General features: G+C 42.4%; 1 protein-coding gene across 6 annotated transcripts in view; it reads left to right on the forward strand.

Moving 5' to 3' along the window:
• The window catches only part of hecw1a (HECT, C2 and WW domain containing E3 ubiquitin protein ligase 1a), a 100,818-nt gene that overhangs the window by 30,890 nt on the left and 48,409 nt on the right, over positions 1–21,519 (forward strand). For 4 of the 6 annotated variants that reach the window (XR_012592128.1, XM_074621612.1, XM_074621613.1 and 1 more), the window contains 9 exons: positions 4,037–4,179; positions 4,463–4,563; positions 6,570–7,522; positions 8,645–9,218; positions 13,141–13,239; positions 17,401–17,554; positions 19,215–19,321; positions 19,576–19,682; positions 20,794–20,979. Coding sequence is in view for 5 of the 6 variants with exons in the window: in XM_074621612.1 (XP_074477713.1) it covers positions 4,037–4,179; positions 4,463–4,563; positions 6,570–7,522; positions 8,645–9,218; positions 13,141–13,239; positions 17,401–17,554; positions 19,215–19,321; positions 19,576–19,682; positions 20,794–20,979 (2,424 nt within the window). In the remaining variant the exon portion in view is untranslated. The remainder of the gene's footprint in view (positions 1–4,036; positions 4,180–4,462; positions 4,564–6,569; positions 7,523–8,644; positions 9,219–13,140; positions 13,240–17,400; positions 17,555–19,214; positions 19,322–19,575; positions 19,683–20,793; positions 20,980–21,519) is intronic. The other 2 variants (XM_074621614.1, XM_074621615.1) reach the window with 1 other exon arrangement.

Here is a 21,519-nt window from a genome sequence, read left to right on the forward strand (position 1 = left end):
AATTGCAATAAATGGATCAAAAGGAATGCCGAAATAACTACATAATAATGCCGATCTGTAAAAAGTCACACTAACACCAACTTTAAATCCAAAATGGACAAGAAGTCAAAAGTGCTCAGAATCACCAAAATTTGAACATCTGCAGTCTCATGACAAAATGAGCCAACAACTTTTAAAATGCTTGTTTTCCGAATAGAGTTTGGATCGATCAGTGCCAGTGCTGACATAGTAGCTGCTCCATCAACACTCAAGATAAAGTCATCCAGGCATTAACACGGCAGCAAGTTGTTGTTTATACCATCTAGAGTCTGTGGTTTATACACATACAGTTATACACAGAGTTTCGTCCCGTCCCGACTATCGTAGCTCTGGGTAACCGCAAACAGCTGCAGAATATTTTTTGCCCTCCATTTCTGATTCAACGTCAGTGACGACAGCAGGAGAATCTCAACGCTGATGGGCTTTCACGACACAGCGTCAATCAAATTTCTTGCTCAAGTTGAAATATTTCAACTCGCACAAATATGTCAATTTTGCACATTCCCGTCCTTTGCGCCATTCGCACCGCCCAGCGCAAACTCACATCTTTTTTTCTCTTTGCATTGACTTTCTGTGTGATCGAAAAGTCTGCTTCGTGCTTGGTGTGTACGCACCGTAATGAAGAGACACTGTCAGGCTGCAGCCATGTCAATGTGACACATACTAGCGACTAAAAGTCTGAATATCTCAGCCTCTCTGCTGCACAGATTTTAAAGTGACCCAACTTCATTATTATTATGTGATTAATAATACGGCCTGTGAGTTGCTTATAAAGGTCACTCCTTCACTTTGCTGTAAGTGGCTTGATCAATTTGTCTTATTCTTTATTAGCAAGGGTCTATTGTACTCCTAAATTGGGTCTTAAGAGTGAATCTCGCAGCCTCTATAATATAAATACGGACTCTCTTATTCCCTTATTCCTCCTACTTCTCCTCTAGTTGTCCTATCCATTTCTCTCCTCATACCACCCCCCCACCATCCTCTGCAGCTTCATTTCACTCCTCTTCCTAGAGATTAACAATGTACTCTGCTGCTGCAACAGCACACACCCCCTCCCATTTCCTCTCTCTCTCTCTCTCTCTCTCTCTCTCTCTCTCTCTCTCCTGTACAATCTCACCCTCTTTATTGAGTTTGTCCCGCATCCTCCACTCACAAACACACACTTTTGCTCCGTCTGCTCCCTTCTGGCTCATCTTGTAAATTATTCACTCCGACTCCTTTTCATCGTTCTCCTTTATCACCCCGCACACTGATTCCCCACAGCTCAGCCTTTCTTCCTCTCCCTCCTCCTCCTCTCATTTTTCTGTCTTCTTAGCAGCACGGTGTCATTTCATTTCATCCCATGCAGCCAGATACATTTTTTATTTTATTATTTTCATTTCCTCATTATGCTGTCCTTTTTTTTTGCCCTACCTATGAATATTTCCGTGTATCTTTTTTTTCATCTAGTCTTCCAGCACTAGGATTGACAACCACATATCACAGGACATACAAGAACTCTATTTACAACCACGTCAGAAAAACAAACACAGCCAGTATGATACGCATGGAGTCACTGACTGTAATGCTGGCTGAGGTACAGCTAAGGTTAGCAGAGGACAGCAGCTGATAATTACTGTAGCTGCCACTGCTGATACACACACACACACACACACACACACACACACACACACACACACACACACACACACACACCTTTAGGTTTTCCTTAAAGGGGAACTGCGCCTATTTTCAAAATTCATACATGTTATTGCGATGGTCTAAGACATGCCAGAAATACATGTGAACATGAACAACTCTCTCCCAAATCCAAAAACTAGAGCGCTAAGTCTCAAACTTGTGATGTCATAGGGTATAAAGTGTGGAAGAGATGTTCTAGATGACACTGCGAGCAGCCAGAGGAATGTTCTGAGTATATGGGAACATTTTCTGTTTCACAACTGACTACACTACAATAGAATAAAGCTTATTTGGGTATTAAAAAAAAGAAAAGAAACATTCCGTGGGTCCACAAAATCAGTCTCCCAACTCATATATAGCTGGTATGAGAAAAATTTAAAGTTTTTTGAACATTAAAGCATTTAAACATGTTCTATTAGAAACCTGAAACACACGTGTGAACCTGAAAATAATCCTGATAGGTCCTCTTTAAGAATACAGGACAACGAAGACAAAGAGGGATCACACGTAATATTCACCAGTATACAGTATATTTTTGACGGGTATTTACCAATGTGGATATTTTTGGATTAAAGCTGCTAATAGTTTATAATTTGTGCCAATATTAATTTAAGCATTAAGGATCTGACTGCCAGAAATTTAGAGGCATGTCTCAACGGGCTTTAAGCTACGCTCAGCGTTCCGCTCTGAATTTAGATTTTGGTCGGAGTGGAAAAAAGCTGGGGAGGATTTGGACGGTTAAAGTCGCAGGCTCTGAAGAGACATTTAAGAAGCTTGGACGGCGATCAGACCCCCGCTGAGAGAAGCAGGGAGGGGAGTGGGAGAGGGAGATTATTTAATTCATCCATACTAAAAACCACATACATCTCTAATTGGCTTGGAGAAAGAAAAATAAACCTTAAATTAAGCAGCTACAAAGCTGGAAAGATATGTAAGCTTGTAGCTTCAATGAGAGAGACCATTAATTGGCCACTGAGTGGGAAGGTCTCTGTACACATCTTACACAAGTGAGAGTAAATAAACAGAAACTAATATTTTGTGGATTCCCCAGATACGCTTCCAAACCCACCCGCATTTTACAGTGTACAGTGGTATCTGTTTGATCAGTTTAATCTAATGACAATTTACAATCTTGGTTAAGGTTAGGGAAAGATTGTGGTTCTCATTAAAGTAACTCTTCAGTCAAAAACATGTTTTTCTTCTTGACTGTTTGAATGTTTGAGCTTCACTGTTCAGAATGACGTACATGTATATGTACAGATTTTGACTCTAGAAGGCCGTTTTCACATTAATCTACCGAAGGAGGAAAACTCACCTTAAATCTCAGTTTAAGATGTGCACGTACGTACAAGCAGGATTTATGACGTTACAGCTAGATTCGAGCCGATCATGGTCCACTATGCAACTTACAGGTCACATACACAAGATTAAGACATCTTGTGTCCAGCAGATAAAATTTTTGAAATGAACATTAACATATTCATAGGTTCTGGATCAATGAGGGACGGGGAGAAGATGTCATTTAACTGTAATTTAACCATTTTTTCATGAGGTCATTTAACTTTTTTTGTTAGACACAAATTATTCCTCAAATCTGAGTACTTTTATATGTCTGTCCACTTGGATACCTTTGGGTGTGCCAAATGGGTTTTCTACCTCTTGAAAGGGAAACTGGCTATAAAAAAATACTACTGATATCCACTACAGGACGCAATGTGCACACAACAGAGCCTTTGGCCATTACAGTTACCCTGTGCATCATCAGATTCTACCATTGTGCACAGTGTAAAATCAATATAAAACAACTAAATTGTATAATTTTGACTACAAATGAAGTAGTTTTATTATAATAATGAGATATGATCAAATAAAACGTAGAAAATAACAAATAAGATCAACAACAATGTAGATAAGATAACAAAAAAGATAAGAATCCAAAGTCAAGTATGTACATTCAATATAAAAACGGCCAAAAATACAATTTCTCGTGCATTGGTTTTGTAACTAAAAGATTGAAATCATTGCCAACCAAACATTGTTTGGACAAAATACACTTGGAGTGTCTCGTCTTTTAGAAACAATTCAGGGAAAAATACTGCCAAGGCATTTTATGCAGTTTTTAAAGGCAGCGTTTTAACACACAGCTCAGCGGAACCCAGTACTGGGTAAAAGAGGTTAAAGGCTAACATGAGTTTCCAGGCACAGATATTATGTTCTAACTGTAGTGCATACACAAAATATCAAACACCATCCCAATCCGGTGACACTGAGTGGTCTAACCGTTATGACGCTCTCTCTCCTCTGTCTGTTTCTGCAGAGGTTTAGCTTTGTGTCTCTGCCCACTGACGTCCTGGAGATCGAGGTGAAGGATAAGTTCGCCAAGAGTCGGCCGATCATCAAGCGTTTCCTCGGGAAGCTGTCCGTCCCCGTCCAGAGGCTGCTGGAAAAACATGCCATCGGGTAAAACACACACACACACACATTTATACAGTTGAGTGCAGTAGGACTGTTCTAATCATCAGTCCAAATATGATGACTCAGAGTCTGCAGAGCTGTGGAAGCTTTCCCACATACATTGGCCCACACAGACAACGGGATGAGATGAAGGATGTGTGTGTGTGCCAGTTTGAATCTCACGTGACCATCTGATTTTAGCTCTGATTTCAATTCTTCCCGTCTCTCCCTGCACTTGTTCTTCACACACTCTTCTCTCTTTCTCCTCTGTGTCTCTTGTCTCTTGCAGGGATCGGGTAGTGAATTATACGCTGGGTCGCAGGTTGCCAACAGATCATGTCTGCGGCCAGCTGCAGTTCCGCTTTGAGCTGACCTCTTCTATACACCCAGGTACGTCAGGCATAATGCCATGCAGCAGGAGACACAATATCAGTCCTGCTATCTTCCCTTGGCTGTTAAGCTCCTAAATCGACTGTCTCTTTGGGAGGTCAACTTATACATGGTCAGGTTATTTTTCTTTGTCTTTAGGGGGAGATAGCAGGTCAACAGTAGATGTCGCATAGAAGTGGTGTACATCATCTGAAAGCTGGGAACCTGAAGATTAATTTGAGACTCTGTGTCAAGTTGTTCTAGTCATAAATCAGAAATAAACACGAGTTAATTCATTCATTCATTAATTGAAATAAATTGTGAAAGTGTATAAGGGCTTACAACATTATAATAGAAGTGTGGTGGTCATCCCCATGCTCTATTATGTCTCATAATTTGTTGCAGCAATCTTTGGGTTGATGCCATTTGTTACACAGATTTGGTGCTAAATTTAACCATTTTTTACCACTGGAGGATTGGTATAAATGATCAATAATCCCTCCAAAAAAGAACATTAAGACACCAAGACCCTGAGGAACACCATGGAAAAAGCCATGCTGTGATTTTGTAGCACACATTGACAGAACAAAACACAGTGTTTAATCATTGTATCCAAGTATCACTGTCCAATTTCAAAACCAAACTGTAACACAACCGAGCAGCTCATTTGATTCGTCCGCGGTCCCACAGTCTAAACAATCTGCCGATCCTCAACGCCACGATAGTGAGGTCATTATTAATTCAACAGCACAAATCTGTAATTCATGCACATGATTTATTCATTTGTCATGCACATTTGTTTTGTTTTTTTTGGCTCCTTGACACCTGCCAGGCTGTGTACGACGAGGAAGAGAAAAGGGGCAGATGACAACGTAGCAAAAATCTTCTTTGGCGTCACTATTTTTTAAAGGGGAAGACATCAAAGTGTCGAGGATTTCTCTACTGCATCTGTGATGAATTATAAAGACTTTAGTGTCTCCAGAGGGAGCTGTGCGGGAATCTGATAAATGTCCTTGAGCGATCCGCTGTCCTCAGCGTCGGTTCGGTCTGAAGTTTGAAAATGAAACAAATCTGTAGGTGTGGAGCTGGAAAGAAGTGAGCTTACCAGACCTCTGTAGCCGCACTGCTCAGCTCTGCTGCAGGCTAGAGGCTCCGTTAGAAACTATCAAGGCCCAGACGCACCAAGCCGACGTCAAAGAACTAGTGGAGATGAACTGGACTGTTGCGTCGCCTTTGTCTTGGCTGACAAGTTGCACTTGAACGCACCGCAAAGACTACAGCCGACGTCCAGTTAGCACGTACGTTCTGCGTCTGCGTGAGAGGAAATGACTCTCCACACCAGCAGGCGGCGGTAGTCTGTATTTGTCATTCAAAAAGGGTAACCGAGGATGGCGGATATCCACGCCATTGTTATGATACGCACATGAAACAAAGCAGTGTTTCACACCACTCTCACTCACCACTTTGCTCCATTCCAGATGGCCATGTCGCTGTGAAAATATCCGTGTGTTGGAATGATCAGATGAAAAATGAGAAGAGCCTTCTGTGTGTGTCCTCTTGACTTTACTCGTCGGTTTGCTTTCCTCCCTTCCGTTTCTCTTCTCGCACACTGTTTCGTTTAATCTGAACAGCCAATCAGAGGGATTCAACATGCTGAATCGGCCGAAAAACCTCCGTCACGGCCAGACTAGAACTGACGATGCTTGACACAACGTAAAAACTAGGCCGACAGACGCTCACCGACAACCGACCGTTGGCTTGGTGTGTCAGGGCCTTTAGCATAACACACTTGAATCTGCGACTGAACTCACTGCAGTCGTGTTGCATTGTGGGTGATGTAGGCACCGGGGTTAGAAAAGTAAGAATGTGTGAAGTAGACAATATCTGGTTCTGCTGATTAGGCGTACTCTTATAGAAACATCAGTGCACACAACCCAAACTGTCAAGAATATGGTGAACACAACCCAATTTAATGGCACCGACTCTCAAAAGTGGACCTTTAACGTCTCCATGTGTTCTGTGCTTAGACGATGAGGAGATCTCCTTGGTCATAGAGGCAGCCTGTCCTGAGGGGGGAAATGCAGCACATGACAACCACGTTGCTGATGATGACACGCTGAGCGTGGGACCTGACACGCCCGACCTCCCCCTGGATGCCCCTTCTGACCCGGAGACCTCGGCACCACCAGCCTCCACAGCGGGAGCCTCCGCGCCCGAGGAGGTCGGTCCCGCTGAGACGGAGGAGGCTGAGACGACACCGGAGGAGCTGGAAGCTGTCGAGGAGGAGAGCACGGTGAGGGAGGAGCCCCCGTCTGCAGAGCCACAGGTGGAGCAGGGGGAGGATGAACAGCAGGAGGAGAACAGTGGAGAGGAGGGAGGAAGGGAGGAGAGGCAGTGTGAGGGAGAAGAGGAGGAGCAGAGAGCACCGCAAGCTGAGGAGGAGGTGACGGGAGAAGGAAAGGAGGTTGCGGAGGAAACGCAGCCGAAGCCAGACTCTGACAATCCGGTAGTAACAACAGATGATGGGGCTGCTACCATGGAGACCCCCACGGAGGGAAACATCACATCCTCTGTAGAACAAGCTGACGGGGCCCCGCAGGAGGCGACGGAGGGAGGAGAAAGAAGCAGCGTCCCCTGCACGTGCCAATCCCCCATCTCAAGCTACAACTCCAACGCTCCCCCGCGACGCAAAAACCGCCCCTGCTCCCTCCCGGTGTCGGAGCTGGAGACGGTGATCGCATCGGCGTGCGGCGAGCCGGAGACGCCCCGGTCCCACTACATCCGGATCCACCACCTCCTCCACAGCCTCCCCTCGGCCCAGCAGAGAGCTCCCAGCCAGGAGGAGGAGGACACCGGGGAGGGAGACAATACGAGCACCATTCAGGACACCACCTCCACGTCTCCAACACTTAAAACCTCCAAAGACGAGGAGGGGCAGGAGGATGAGGACGAGGAGGATACAACCCAGTCTCCCTCTCAGGTACCAACAGTTATGGACTTGAGAGCCAAACACTGAACTCAAGTTACTATTTAATAACAAGTACATGAGTTGAAATAAAATTTAGAAACTTAAAACTTAGTAACTAACTTATTAACTGAGTGCAAAGTACAAACGCATCCCCTGAAAAAAACTATATAAGTTACTTGATGAGTAAAAGAAAAAGAGAAAAACACCAGCTCACTGCATGCTGTGTTATTTTGTGACGATAGAGTATGGAGTGAAGTTAGTCTCAAAATGGTCAGAGATGTGTATTACATGATCTACGACTGAAAAATATTATTTACAAATGTAAACGACAATTTGTGTGTCATATTGTCTAATATCTTAAAAGGAACGTGTTACTAACTTGAGGGAACGACTTACTAAATTGAGGGAATGACTTACCGGCTTACTAACTTCAGGGAACGACTTACTAACCTGAGGGAACAACTTACTAACTTGAGGGAACGACTTTCTAACTTGAGGAAACAACTTACTAACTTGAGGGAACGACTTACTAACCTGAGGGAACAACTTACTAACTTGAGGGAACGACTTTCTAACTTGAGGGAACGACTTTCTAACTTGAGGAAACAACTTACTAACTTGAGGAAACAACTTACTTACTTGAGGAAACAACTTACTAACTTGAGGAAACAACTTACTTACTTGAGGGAACGACTTACTAACTCGAGGGAACTACTTACTAACTTGAGGGAACGAGTTAATAAAATGTTCTCCTAGGGGTCTAGAGGGGCCTCCGTACATTTCAAACAAAGGCAGACAAAAGAAAAAGTGAGGCCCGGAATGTTTTCTGTCATCTGAATATCTGACCGCAGTTTAAGCCATTATTCGACTGTATACAGAGGCATGAGGAGGCCTCTTCACAGAATGTAACATGTAACAAGTCCAAATGTAACATAGTAAAAGTGTAGATTTTTCTCTATAAATGTTCTTTATTAAGGGTAAAGTATGTCTTCTACCGAAATTAGGAATGTCTGTCTCAATTGTTTTTTTCAAAGATGACAATGAACCAACGTGTCTGGTTTGGGGAAGCCAGCAATGTCTGTCCAACTAATGTCTACCTGTAAGGCAGTAAAAGCTCTATATGTGTTCCTACAGGTCCCAGAGTGTCCAGGCCCCTGCTGCCGTCGCTCCCTACCTCGCAGCCTCTCCATCGAACGTCTCTCTGAGCTGAACCAGCTCCTGGAAGGAGATGGAGGAGGAGGAGGAGGACACACAGCGGTCAGGAGGATCTCTCCCTCCTGCCTGGAGAGCGAGGAGGGAGATTCCAGCAACGGAGGAGGGAGAAGAGTCACCCACCGACACCCGGGCGAGAACGAGTGCGAGTTTTGCGACACCTCGTGCTACAGCACCTCGTGCTACAGCACCTCCTGCTACAGCACGTCGTGCTACAGCAACTCGGGCTACGAGGGCAGGGGCCGCTTCTGCAGCCACACCCGCCTCTCCTCGGTGGACAGCAACAGGCTCTCCGGCAGCACCGTGTTCTCCTCCCAGGACGAGGACGAAGACGAGGAGAGCGCCTTCGAGTCGGTGCCGGACGCCGGCCTCACGCCGGAGGGCCAGGAGGCGGGCGGGGCCGGAGGAGAGAGGAGGACGGGGAGGTTGAAGGAGGCCAGGAGAGGAGAGCAGGGGGAGCCAGCTGTGGCGGGGCCCAGCGACAGAACCAACATCGGTGAGAGAAAAACGTTCTTATTGGTCATCTGCTGGAGTTTCAGCTTCACTGTGTAAACATGATGCACGTCTGTACAACAGCTGGAGCTTCAGTCGGTCAGCTGTCTGGGTGTTAGACCCCAACCATATCTCTGTGGGTCTAATTTTAGGTGGTAAATTACATCTGAAGGTCATCCTGGGAGCTAATAATAATAAGTGTAACACCCTTGGTTTGATTCTAGCCAGGGATCCCCCCTTTCCCTCCCAACCTTTCCTGTTCTCCTCTCTCTGCACCATCAACTATGACAGCAAGGCTGAGAAAAACACACACACACATACATACAAGAGGGGAAAATTGCATAAACCAATACTAGAGATGTTAATAATTAACCATTTAACTGTTATTGCTGATCTTGCTGATCATTATTATGTCTTTTATTCTATTTTTATTTCATTAAAATTTCATTATTTTAATATTATCTGCTTATTTTGTGTAGTTTCATAATTTTTATTTAATCATTTTTATTTCCTTGTAATTTATTTACCTTTTATCATCTTAAATACCCATCTTTTATTGCTTTCTTATTCACTAAACTTCTATATTGGTTGTTTTGGCGTGCATTAGTCTCTAAATTCCTTTTTAACATTCTACATTTTTTGTCAATCGATTGTACGGCACTTTGAATAGCATTCGACTTGTTTGAATGGTGCTATATAAATAAAGTTTGATTGATTGTTTGTTAACCGACATTAAGAATTTACCCAATTAATGCTATCGGTTAAAATAAATATTTAAAAAATAGCTAAATAGCTGAGCAAAACTCCGAGGAGCGGCTCGTCACTTCAATGAGAATAGCTGGTTGTCGGACAATCGCTAACGTTACACCACTCTGACAGACCATATGTGTGAGACAACGGCGGGCACGAAGCCATCGGTTTTGTGTCTAACTGATTTGAAAATGAATCTGCTTATTAAATGTTAACTCTGGCCTGGGCCAACAGGCAGCAGAGTTCAGTTTAATAAATAATGACACTGATGAGAAGATGTATCAGGGAATCCACCGTGGGGTGAGTGGGGAGAGCATCCCTCCTGCACATAAAGGTCATTCATTAGTGGAGACCTCCAGTCGAAAGCCCCTAAAGTCATTAACATTTAACAGATATTCCACGTGTGAAAAGGGCTTAAAAGGAGATAATGTATAATACTGACAAACATACCATCATGCAGATTTAATTTACACCCTGCACATTACTGGATGGAATGACAGTAACATTTGTACAGATGTTCCATCAGAAATATATAAAAGATAAATAGAAAAAAGAGTGTAAATTATTCCCACCTTTGGTCTGAGCTGTTTCATGAGGTCTGCAGTCAAATGAAACGTTGACTGGGCTCGTTTCACCTGATACGTCTTCATGTTTCATACTGTATCTCTGCATTTTACATGATGACTGTTATAGACTGTGGTAGAAAAGTAGGTCAAACACACACACACACACACACACACACACACACACATACACACAGTCTTGCAGAAACAAAATGAAATTGCCCTCTTCTGAAATGCAATCAGCACACTGCCGACTCCCTGCAAGGTTTGTTCTTTCAAATGTTGTTTATATTCTTCTTCCCCTCCCTTCTCCCATCAAAACACACCAGCACATCCTGCACCTGAAGGGTCTTACATGTTTTAATACAATCACACACATTTATTTAGCTAATTTTGGCCTCAGATTAAAAATGTATCTGGTCCACAAGTTCCAAATGTCATCATCAGCTACATTATTTTAGAGCTTGAGTAAAGCCTGGAGTTTCTCTATTGTAGAACGGAGACGATGCATTCACACTAATTCAAATGATTTCTGTCAAGTGTGAAATTCCGTAGCTTCTGCGCTTTAAGAGTCCTTTTTAAATCCTAAAGCTAGTTATTTTGAGTGGGGGGTGTGAGGAAGCATAACGTAAACATGATATAAGACCAACATGTAAACAAGGACTTCGGTATGAGGCAGAATACTGTAGATATCTGTCCTGAAGTCATGTTGAAGCTGATGTGAACCCACCATTTTTTCAGCTTATTGGCTTAAATCATGAAATTCTGTGATTTTCAGGATGTTATTCCTGATGATGGGCTTGCAGTGAACTATTTTCTTCCATAGCTCTACCTGCTGTCATTACTGTGATGTATCTGCTCCTGTTAAATACCTGTTTCACCTGCTGCAACAATATCTCTCTACCTCCCTCATTAATGTGGTAACACGGTATCGGTTACATTTCCACCAGGCTGATCTGAACCACGTTGCCATCTCAAAGCATGTTGTGTGTATTTCCACTTTGTATTCCCCTCCATCCGGATCACACATTCACTCGCAATTAGCATTTTAGGCAGATGGAAATGCTGTAGCCAATGAGAGTGCATCTTTTAATGAGGTGATGGGGAGTGAGTATTGTTTCGTGTTTGAGGAGCCGATCCCAGCTGACATTGGGCGAAAGCGGGGTACACGCTGGACAGGTCGCCAGACTATCACAACCTGCATGTCTTTGGACTGTGGGAGGAAGCCGTAGAACCTGGAGAAAACCCACAATAACACGGGGAGAACATGCAAACTCCAGACAGAAGGGCGGATCCACACAAGCCGGATTTAAACCTGCGACCCTCTTGCTGTGAGGCGACAGCGCTAACCAGAAGAAAATATGTCACCTGCAATTTCATCCCGACCCCAAATGGTTAAAGGTTCTATATACGGGATTCAGAGCATTAATATAGCAGTAAAAACATCTGTTTTCTATGTAAAGATATAGAGGAGTAATGTCTACCTGAGCAGAGAATGAAGTCTCTCTCCCTCTGTGTGTGTTGGAATCGGAGCTTCTTTGTGCTTTGTTTACATTGCCGGACCGGCCCGCTCGCTTGTGCATTTTAGTTCATGTGTGTCTCTCTGTTGTGCCCCACTGGCTAGCTAACGGCTGCCGCTCTGCACTGCTCTCATACGGCGGTTACTTTTTTATTATTTTCAATTTATTTGTAATATTTTTTTAACCAGGCAATATCGTTTCAGTTTAGTTTAAGTTTTTCTAGAATTTTTCACTGCTTATTTTCATTCTAGTTTCAGATTTAGTTTACGATAATAACCCTGCTAACTGGTATTTTTATATTGACACAGTTAGAGACTAGCTGGCTACCTTGTGATTGACAGGTCGCTACCACGGCGTTGTCCGGTCTGGGAGTTGTCTGTGTTTTCATCTTAGATTTTTAACCCTTTTCACAGTGTGTTTTCAGTTGGGCTGTCCTCGACCAAAGAAATTCTTAGTCAACTAACACTCATACGATTTTGTCAACTAATTGATTAGTTGATTTAACACTTGAAATGTGGTGTTTACGAGGGATATGTATGGGCTCATACGTTTCTTGGAAATAAGTCATTCAGCATGAAAAAAGCCTAAAACATTACAAAAGAAATCCGGGGTTACTAGGACCAAAACGACCGATTAGTCGACCAAGAGTGGGCAGCCCTCGTTTTCAGTTCATCAGAGTTAACTCTAACCTTTTTGGTCGCCTAAAATGTCTTATTCAGCGTTCTGTTAATACTTAGCTCCACCCTCTCGTCACTTAAAACCAAGATGGCGACGGTCAAAATGGAGAATTCAAGGCTTCAAACTCGCTTGCTCCACAAACCAACGAGTGACGTCATGGTGACTACGTCCACTTCTTATATACAGTCTATGGTTGAGACCAAAAACAGAGCTAAAAGAAAGAGACACACTACTAACTGGATGAAAACCATGCACTGTAAAACTGTCCAATGCAAACCCAGGGATACTAGGCGGGATGTTAAAGGGTAACAACATATACATAATATCGCACAGTCCACATCCCCAGTGAGTTTCCTTTTCCTATCCCCAGCATCATGATCATTTATTCCATCCTGTCTCCTCTGATGTCCTGTAGGCTCAGACTTCTCCCCTCCTGTTGGCCATCTTCCAGTCCTGCGACCCAGCCATGACCTAAACCATTTTCCTGCTGCCACTGACCAAGCCTTACCTCCAAGTAAGAACCAACATGTCAACAGTCTTACTCTGGAGTCCCTCCCCTACAACCCTGGTTTGCTGTCAGTGTGGCTGTGTGTTTCAGTCAAGTGCATGCTGCCAAGTATGTTTGCTGTCCAAACATAATCCATCCCCTATGTGTTTGCCATCATCATCATCATCTCATCTCCCTCCTCGCATATCTGCTTTAGGTTTAGATATACTGCTCTGTGCTGCTTGGTTCATGGTTGGATCTGCACTCAGTCTTGGATGGCTGGACGGCTCGCTGGTCTACGCTGATTCAGAGCAGGAAGGTCAGCTGCCGGCAGGCCCAAACTCCACTTAGCTGTTATATCATCATCCGGCCGAGAGTTTCTAACACAGTGTGCTGTGTCCCTTATACGCAATTTTTTTAAATAACATGTTTAGTGATTAGGGCTGTCGATCAATTAAAATGTTTAATCGTGATTAATCACATTATTGTCCCATAGTTAATTGCAATTAATCACAAATTAATTGCACATTTTTTTATCTGTTCAAAATGTACCTGTCAAGTATTTAATACTCTTATCAACATCGGAGTGGGCAAATATGCTGCTTTATGCAAATGTATGGATATATTTATTTTTGGAAATCAATTAACAACACAAAACAATGACAAATATTGTCCAGAAACACTCACAGGTACTGCATTTAGCATAAACAATATGCTCAGATCATAACATGGCAAACTGCAGCCCAACAGCTGTCAGTGTGTCAGTGTACTGACTTGACTATGACTTGCCCCAAACTGCATGTGATTATCATAAAGTGGGCATGTCTGTAAAGGGGAGACTCGTGGGTACCCATAGAACCTATTTTCATTCACATATCTGGAGGTCAGAGGTCAAGGGACCCCTTTGAAAATGACCATGCCAGTTTTTCTTCGCCAAAATTTAGCACAAGTTTGGAGCGTTATTTAACCTCCTTCTCGACAAGCTAGTATGACATGGTTAAAACGCGTTATCGCATCAACTATGACAGCCCTATTAGTGATATAAAGTCAGTTTTCTGTATCTCTAGATTTATGATTTATACAGCAACAGTTTATAACCTTTCAAACCTATCAACAACTCTATCTGTCTGTCTGTTTAATCCATGCACAAATAGAACAGTAAAAGCAACAAAGTTTGTGGTTTTAGGGGAAGTTAAAGTAGGGCTGGGAGGCGGGGTTAGAGGACACGCTACTGCGCCTGCTCTATGGGCCCAATGGATGCGATAACATCACACAAAAGCACCACTTTAAATCTGGTGTTTACCAGAGATATGCTCATAAGTTTATTGGAAATGAGTCAATCATCATGAAAAAGCATACAAAAATGAATAACGGACTAAAGAAATGTTAGTCGACTAAAAAAAACAAACAACCAATTAGACGTCTAATCGACTATGAGGGGGCGGCCCTACTCAGTGCTTTTTTACTTGCATGTGAAATTGCTGTTTTTGTCTTTTATTGCACAATCCAGAAATGCCACTCGTTGCTGATAACTCTAATATTCTCCCACAGACTATAAGCAGAAGTAGTGTGAAGCTCATTCCTCTTGACTTTGAGTGTGTGGAGGTCAATCGCAGTGAGATTTAGACAAGCACTTTCCACCAGATGAGCAGCGTGTTCAATCATCTGACACCCATGGATTGGATCCACTCCAACACACGCAGCACAGTACAGGACTACATTTACATCTAGTGACACTCGGCTGCTCTTTGTGTTGGAGCAGGAGAGCAAAGCCTCATTCCTGTAGGGACTCAGAGTGTCGTTATTAGATCACTCGACACGCTAAAGCTTGACCCAAACCACCTTCAGCCTGATGGAGTGGAGCGGGGCTGCAAAGAGAGGAACACTGACTCCCTGAGTGTGGTCAGAACTGGTGGCAATGAGAGGCTGTTCTCTCTCTGTGTGTGTGTGTGTGTGTGTGTGTGCGTGGGCAGGCCAGTCGTGACAACCAACAGCTGTTTTTTTCTGTCCTGAGGAGGCAATCTTCATCTTCCTCCTCCTCCTCCTTCGCAGTTACAGTCCTTGTCTCACACTGTGGCCGTTCATGAGCCAAATGAAATCCAACAGATAGCCACAACAACAACAACAACAACAACAGCTTTCCAATTCCAACCTGCTTCTGATTTTGACTAATTGTGACAAGTTCGCATTCTCTTGTTAAACAAAACGTTTGATTTATACATGTCTAGTAATTGTTTTGCAACCTCGCCTGAACCTGAGCGTTCGCGATACCTTAATAAATGAAGGTTGATCGCCGCCATGTCCCGTCAGTCTTCCACCCCGTTAAACACAGTGGCCGGATATTGCTGATCCAGACATCTCTACATATTTGATTGAACCCCGTTAGGCTGAGTGTTGTCTGTAAATAACCAACATGTTAATAACCAACTGTTTGATCTATAGGCTGAGATTTAGTCAGAGACGACAGTCTGATGCTGCTATAACGTTAATGTACGACTGTATTGCTCAAGCTAACTTTAGCTGATCGTGCTAGTCACTGTCACCAGCGTCATTTAGCCATTCATACTAAGTTGTTGCTATTAGTACAAGTACTCTTATCTCTATTAATGCTGCTATTAGTGTTAGTACTACAAAGTGTTACGTTGCAAATATCTGTCCATAATTGAGTTCTTAATCCAGAGAGATTATTTCAACATGTTTTGTAGAAGGCAGTTTGTTTCAAGGAATTGTATGCAAATTATTAGGGGTCTTTTTTTCTGAATTGAGGGTAGTCTTAATTTGAAGTCATCATCATGTGTTACTACCCTATAGCAGCTCCCACCTTCAGCTTATTCCGTATCTTAACAGAAAGCAGAACCACAGTCAAGTGACGTGTCAAAATAAATGTCAATGTGTCACATACAGTGACAGTTTTTGGTTTATGTTTATGTTTTTGTTTGAGGGTGTGCCAAACTAGCCGCTATAGGCAGGTATTATACAAATGTGTTACTTGATGACATCACCACGTTACGGAAGAAAATGCGGGACTTCAATCAAGGCGTTTCAGGCAGCTCAGTAGCAGTGTTTCTGTGGGGGAGAGGAACTCTCCTTGGCGTGTACTTTTGGCTTTATAACTTTGCAAACCTTTTACATGCACAAAATATTATATAACACACTGAAGGAAAGAAATAAAAGCACAAATAGGTCCTCTTTAAATTGGAGTACACCATCTTAATTTGGTTATTCAACAGTATCCCGACTATATCTCAGTGTTTGGATGTTGCTCTGTATCGGCTGGATGTGTAAATGGGTCTTGGCTGAACAAAGTGATAACAAGTCTGTGTTGTGTTTACAGCCGGTTCCAGAATGGCTTGATTAGAAGATTTTTGATGCATTTTCATTCTGTGATCCCAGATGGATTCACTTGGTTTTGAAACTTTTTTGTTTTATGTTCTTACTAGAATTGATCTTGTCTCTCAATTTGTAGTTTTCACCAGTGGTGGACACTGTGTATTTACGATTATTTATTCCAAAGTGGAGAGATAGAGGGTTATATTCTCAATCATGTGCTCCAGAGGCTTGGATCCTATACCACCAATCGGCTTGTCAGAATAGAACCTGAGAGCCCCGGGGTATCCTCGAGACATGAAGGGATTAGTTATCAACTCGGTCTGGGTTTTATGACGCGCAGCATCAAAGTAGTGGGAAAACTTGGAAGTATAAACTTGAGAGCGTATGGTGGTCAAAGCGAAAAGATTTGGAAATGTATGCGAGTGATTATGAAAGTACGGATTTATATGCTATTTGATGTGGTTTATTAAACTAGCGAGTTTGAGTGTTAATGGTACTAAACCACAAAATACTGTCCCTGTATGTATCTCAATAGCTATATGAGAGTTTGTAATATTTGTAAGTAAGTTTTTTGTAGATACAAATAATGCAATGAGTCTTTTTGTGTTGAAAGGAAGCTTCAGATAATTTTTTAAACAAAACAACAGAAAAAAGCAGGGAAAAGGAGAAAGCATTATGAATATTGGTTTGACAACCGGGGGAAAATAACCATCATGAGTTTCTTTCCATTTGTCTTTGGGGGTTTAATGACATTCAGGAAACAGGTTTGTTTACATCCAATCAACTGTGATGTGATTGACGAACACGTTCTCAACAGTGTGATTAGGAACCCAGCTAATGACATCTCTGTCGCCACAGACTGGGAAGCTCGTATCGACAGCCACGGCAGAGTTTTCTACGTGGACCACGTGAACCGGACCACGACCTGGCAGAGGCCGAGCAACGGCGGCAAGTGTAGCCACAGTATCCCCCGCTCAGGATCCACACAGCAGATGGAGCAACTCAACCGCAGGTCAGACTGGGACTACATGATTATAGTAGACACTATGGCCGATATCAATCATGTGGCATGTGTTGGCGTACTGAAACACCAATGTTGTCTGATTTAAAAACTGTCAATATTTCTAACCAATCTAGCATATTTCTTTTAACTTTTAAAAAGGGCAATGTGTAAGATCTGGCCAGAATTTTAGATTAAATCATCAGCATCTATACAGCAGCTGTCAATCACTACTGGCAAAGCTTGTGAACTCCTGTGTGCTGATCAAATATGAATCAATATTCTGTTACTGTATTTCTCCCCACCTGTTGTCAGAGACATCTTGTTGTGTACTGTTTAGCTGTAAAATGAGAAGGTTTGTGACCTGGACACAAGGTCTGAAATTAACATTCGCCACCCACCAAATGCGGATAAACTGTTGGCATTGGCAGAGGAAATCATCAGGACATCTGCCACTTTGGCAGGCAGGGAAAGCGCTTGTGATGGGAATAGAGAACCGTAGTTGTCCGCTTTCTTGGCATCCCATGCTCAAAAAACAGGGCTCCCCCAGAAGCTACGATGTAATTCGAATACTGTAATTTACCGTGTATATAATGTTTTTTGTATAAAATATATCGCTACAGCTGCTGTCGAGATGCTCATTTTTTTTTATGTTTTAAACTAAAATTCTGTCCAGATCTTTTATATATATATATATATATATATATGTATGTAATAGGCATCAGCAACACATTATTATGGGAAAATGTAGTGTTTGGTTTCTTCAAAAAACAAACAAATAATATTTTCTCATAATAAATCTAATATGTTTTATTTTAATCTTTTATTCATAAATATAAATTTAACAATAAATACCTTATATTGTTGTTTTCTTGATGGATGTTGAGCAATATGTGAACCCACTTTTTAATTTGACAAAGAAAAAGGCTATTAAGACACTCAATATATGCAGGTTTTCATATTTGTGTTTAGTGTGATATACCTCTGGCTCTCTCTCTCTCTCTCTCTCTATATATATATATATATATATATATATATATATATATATATATATATATATATATATATACATACAGTATATGCTGCTATAAATATGGATAATGTAATAAATTTACATCATTTGACGATGATGGATGATAGAGTATTTCAAACTGTAATTTAAATAATTCATCATTTGTAGGTACGGTGGATGTTTTAGTGTTACAGAGTTATTATTGATATTATTTCACATGACAGATTCACCTATTCACTACAGATTTAACAGTCCAATATGATTGGGTTTTACTATATATTAAAAACACACCTGCATACCATAATGCCTGTAATTCAATGAACATCTGAATCTATTTGTTGAACTGAAAAGGGCTCAAACAAGGCAACGAGGGAGGGAGGAGGGAATCCGAGAGAGTGGAGAGGAGTCGGTACAGTATTCTAAGCTGCACACCGGTCCTCTAGTGGAGTTAGGCTGACATCTGGTGACTGGAAAGGAAACATCAACCTTTATGAAGCACATGTGGTCCAAAGAAGTGCAGGAAATAAGCTATTGAGTGGAATGTGAAAGGTGCAGATGGTCTTTATATATATATATATATATATAAACCCAGTAAGACTTCAGGAGAAGAGTTCCATCTCCATACTGGTGTATAAGAGGGAGGACTTGTTGTTTGTGCAGGTACCAGAACATCCAGAGGACCATGGCCACAGAGGAGGACGGTGGGAGTCCCAGGCTAGAGCGGAGTGGCAGCACAGAGACTGATCCTGATACACCTCCACCAACAGGTACAGGGCTGAGCCTCATCACCACCTCCTCATCATCATCACCTCTGCTACAGAACAGACTGCAGAAATCATTCCTACACTGTTTGGGATTGTCTTCCTGCATATTTGTGGGTCTACTGACATGTTTTCACTATTTGAAGGCATAAATACTGGTTCTATTTAATCTATTTTTACTCTTTTTAATATTATCTATTACATTCGTCATTAGTACATACAGTATAATACCTCAGTGAGTACCTACCGTCTGTCTGCAGGCCCCGCCTCCCCTGTCAATCACCAGAAGATCAGCCATCTCCTCCAGTCACCTGCTGTCAAGTTCATCACACACCCAGAGTTCTTCACTGTGTTGCACAGTAACTATGTGAGTCCTACACACACACACACACACACACACGCAGAGAGAACATTGCCTACTGTATAGACAGTATATTGTGCCGACTAAGAGCTTTACAGATTTTGCTACAGGTCAGATATAGTAACTATATTTAGAATCACATGACCAGTCAATTCTCTGTGTTGCTGTTTAATATTGTGCCAAACCAGTGTGTAATAAACAGCTGCAGGCACACCAAGAGTTTACTCTGGGAACATTCATTTCTTCTAGGGATGTTGATAATTAACCGTTTAACCGTTAACCGTCATTTTAACCGATTAACGCTATCGGTTAAAACGGTTAAAAGAAATGTTAATAATTCATTAAAAAGCTGAGAAAAACTTGTCACTTCAAGGAGAAAAGCTGATCCACCTTAAGAGCCCACCTTAAGAGAGTCTGAGCCGGCGTTACAGATACAGGAAGTCGGCTCCCGTCCATAGCTCACTTGAGCGGAGGAGTTGTAGCCTCGTAGCATTTATTCTCCGACAAATAAACTGCACACACACTGTCTGCTACAGCTACGTTCACAGCTATAACGCCACCGACAACACAAACACAGTCTGACGGAAACTCGCTGAAGTTACACACATACAATGGTGAGCGCAGAGCTACAGATGCTAACTTAGCACAAACACACACACTGTTTGTCGGACAATTGCTATCGTTAATCTGGGCAGACAGAGTATTGTTATGTCAGGCAGACACAAAGCTGACAACCTGCTAAACTAAACTAAATGTGCAGTGGAGACTTTTATTGGGAAAGTAGCTGCACGTCCACGACACTACTCGAAGCATCGTGGTGGCTAAGTTAGCGCTCCCAGACGGTGAACTGGGGACTCAGTTGTCTGTTGTGCTCACACACTGCAGCTGGGGCACTGCTGCATGTGTCACACTAATCTTGTCGGTTAACGGTTAATAATCGGTTAACGAGGGTCGGTTATCGGTTAAGATTTTTTTTTTAAATTAGCATCCCTAATTTCTTCTACACAGAGACTTGTTCTTCTTCCACATACATAGCCAAAATAAGATCAAACCAGCATTTCCCACTGTCAAACTTGTATGAATGTCACAGTAAACGTTGTGGTTGTTGTATCTCCAGGCAGCCTACCGGATGTTCACCAGCAGCAGCTGTGTGAAACACATGATCCTGAAGGTGCGTCGCGACGCCAGGAACTTCGAGCGCTACCAACACAACCGAGACCTGGTGGTTTTCCTCAACAAGTTCGCAGACGTTCAGCTGGAGCTGCCCAGAGGCTGGGAGATCAAGACCGACCCCCAGGGCAAGGTCGGTTCATACGGAGGACGACTCTGTTGTGGATCTATATACCTCGTAGTCAGCACTGAGTCGTGGTCGGAAATGCTAGCAAAGCTAAATGAACCAAGTGCACAAACATATTCAGCTCTTTGATTCTGTTGTTCTGTGCACTATGAAAGTCAGAGAAGGTCAGAGTCCATCATGTGTAGCTGGAGCTGAGTAGGTAGTTGAGATGGTCTGTGATATTTGAGGTACAAAATATACACTCTTATGTTCTCCTTTTGGTGTTAAAAATTTTAAAAACTATTATTTAAAAAAAACACAAAATCCATACACAACTACAAGCACATTCGGATGCTAACAAAAGTGAATAATAATCTGTGTATCTGCCCCGGGATTTGAATCCACTCCAAAATGTTATAGATTCTTCCTCGGTCATGAAAATCAGGCCAGTCCTGCTGACAAACAAACAAACCAAACCAAAAACATAACCTCCTTGGCGGAGGTAACAAGATATCAGACCTCTTGTAAGAACATTTTTATATTCTTATTCTAAACCTCTCTTCTTTT

Source organism: Sebastes fasciatus, chromosome 21 (genome assembly GCF_043250625.1).
Source record: "Sebastes fasciatus isolate fSebFas1 chromosome 21, fSebFas1.pri, whole genome shotgun sequence".
In the NCBI taxonomy this organism is placed as follows: Eukaryota; Metazoa; Chordata; class Actinopteri; order Perciformes; family Sebastidae; genus Sebastes; species Sebastes fasciatus.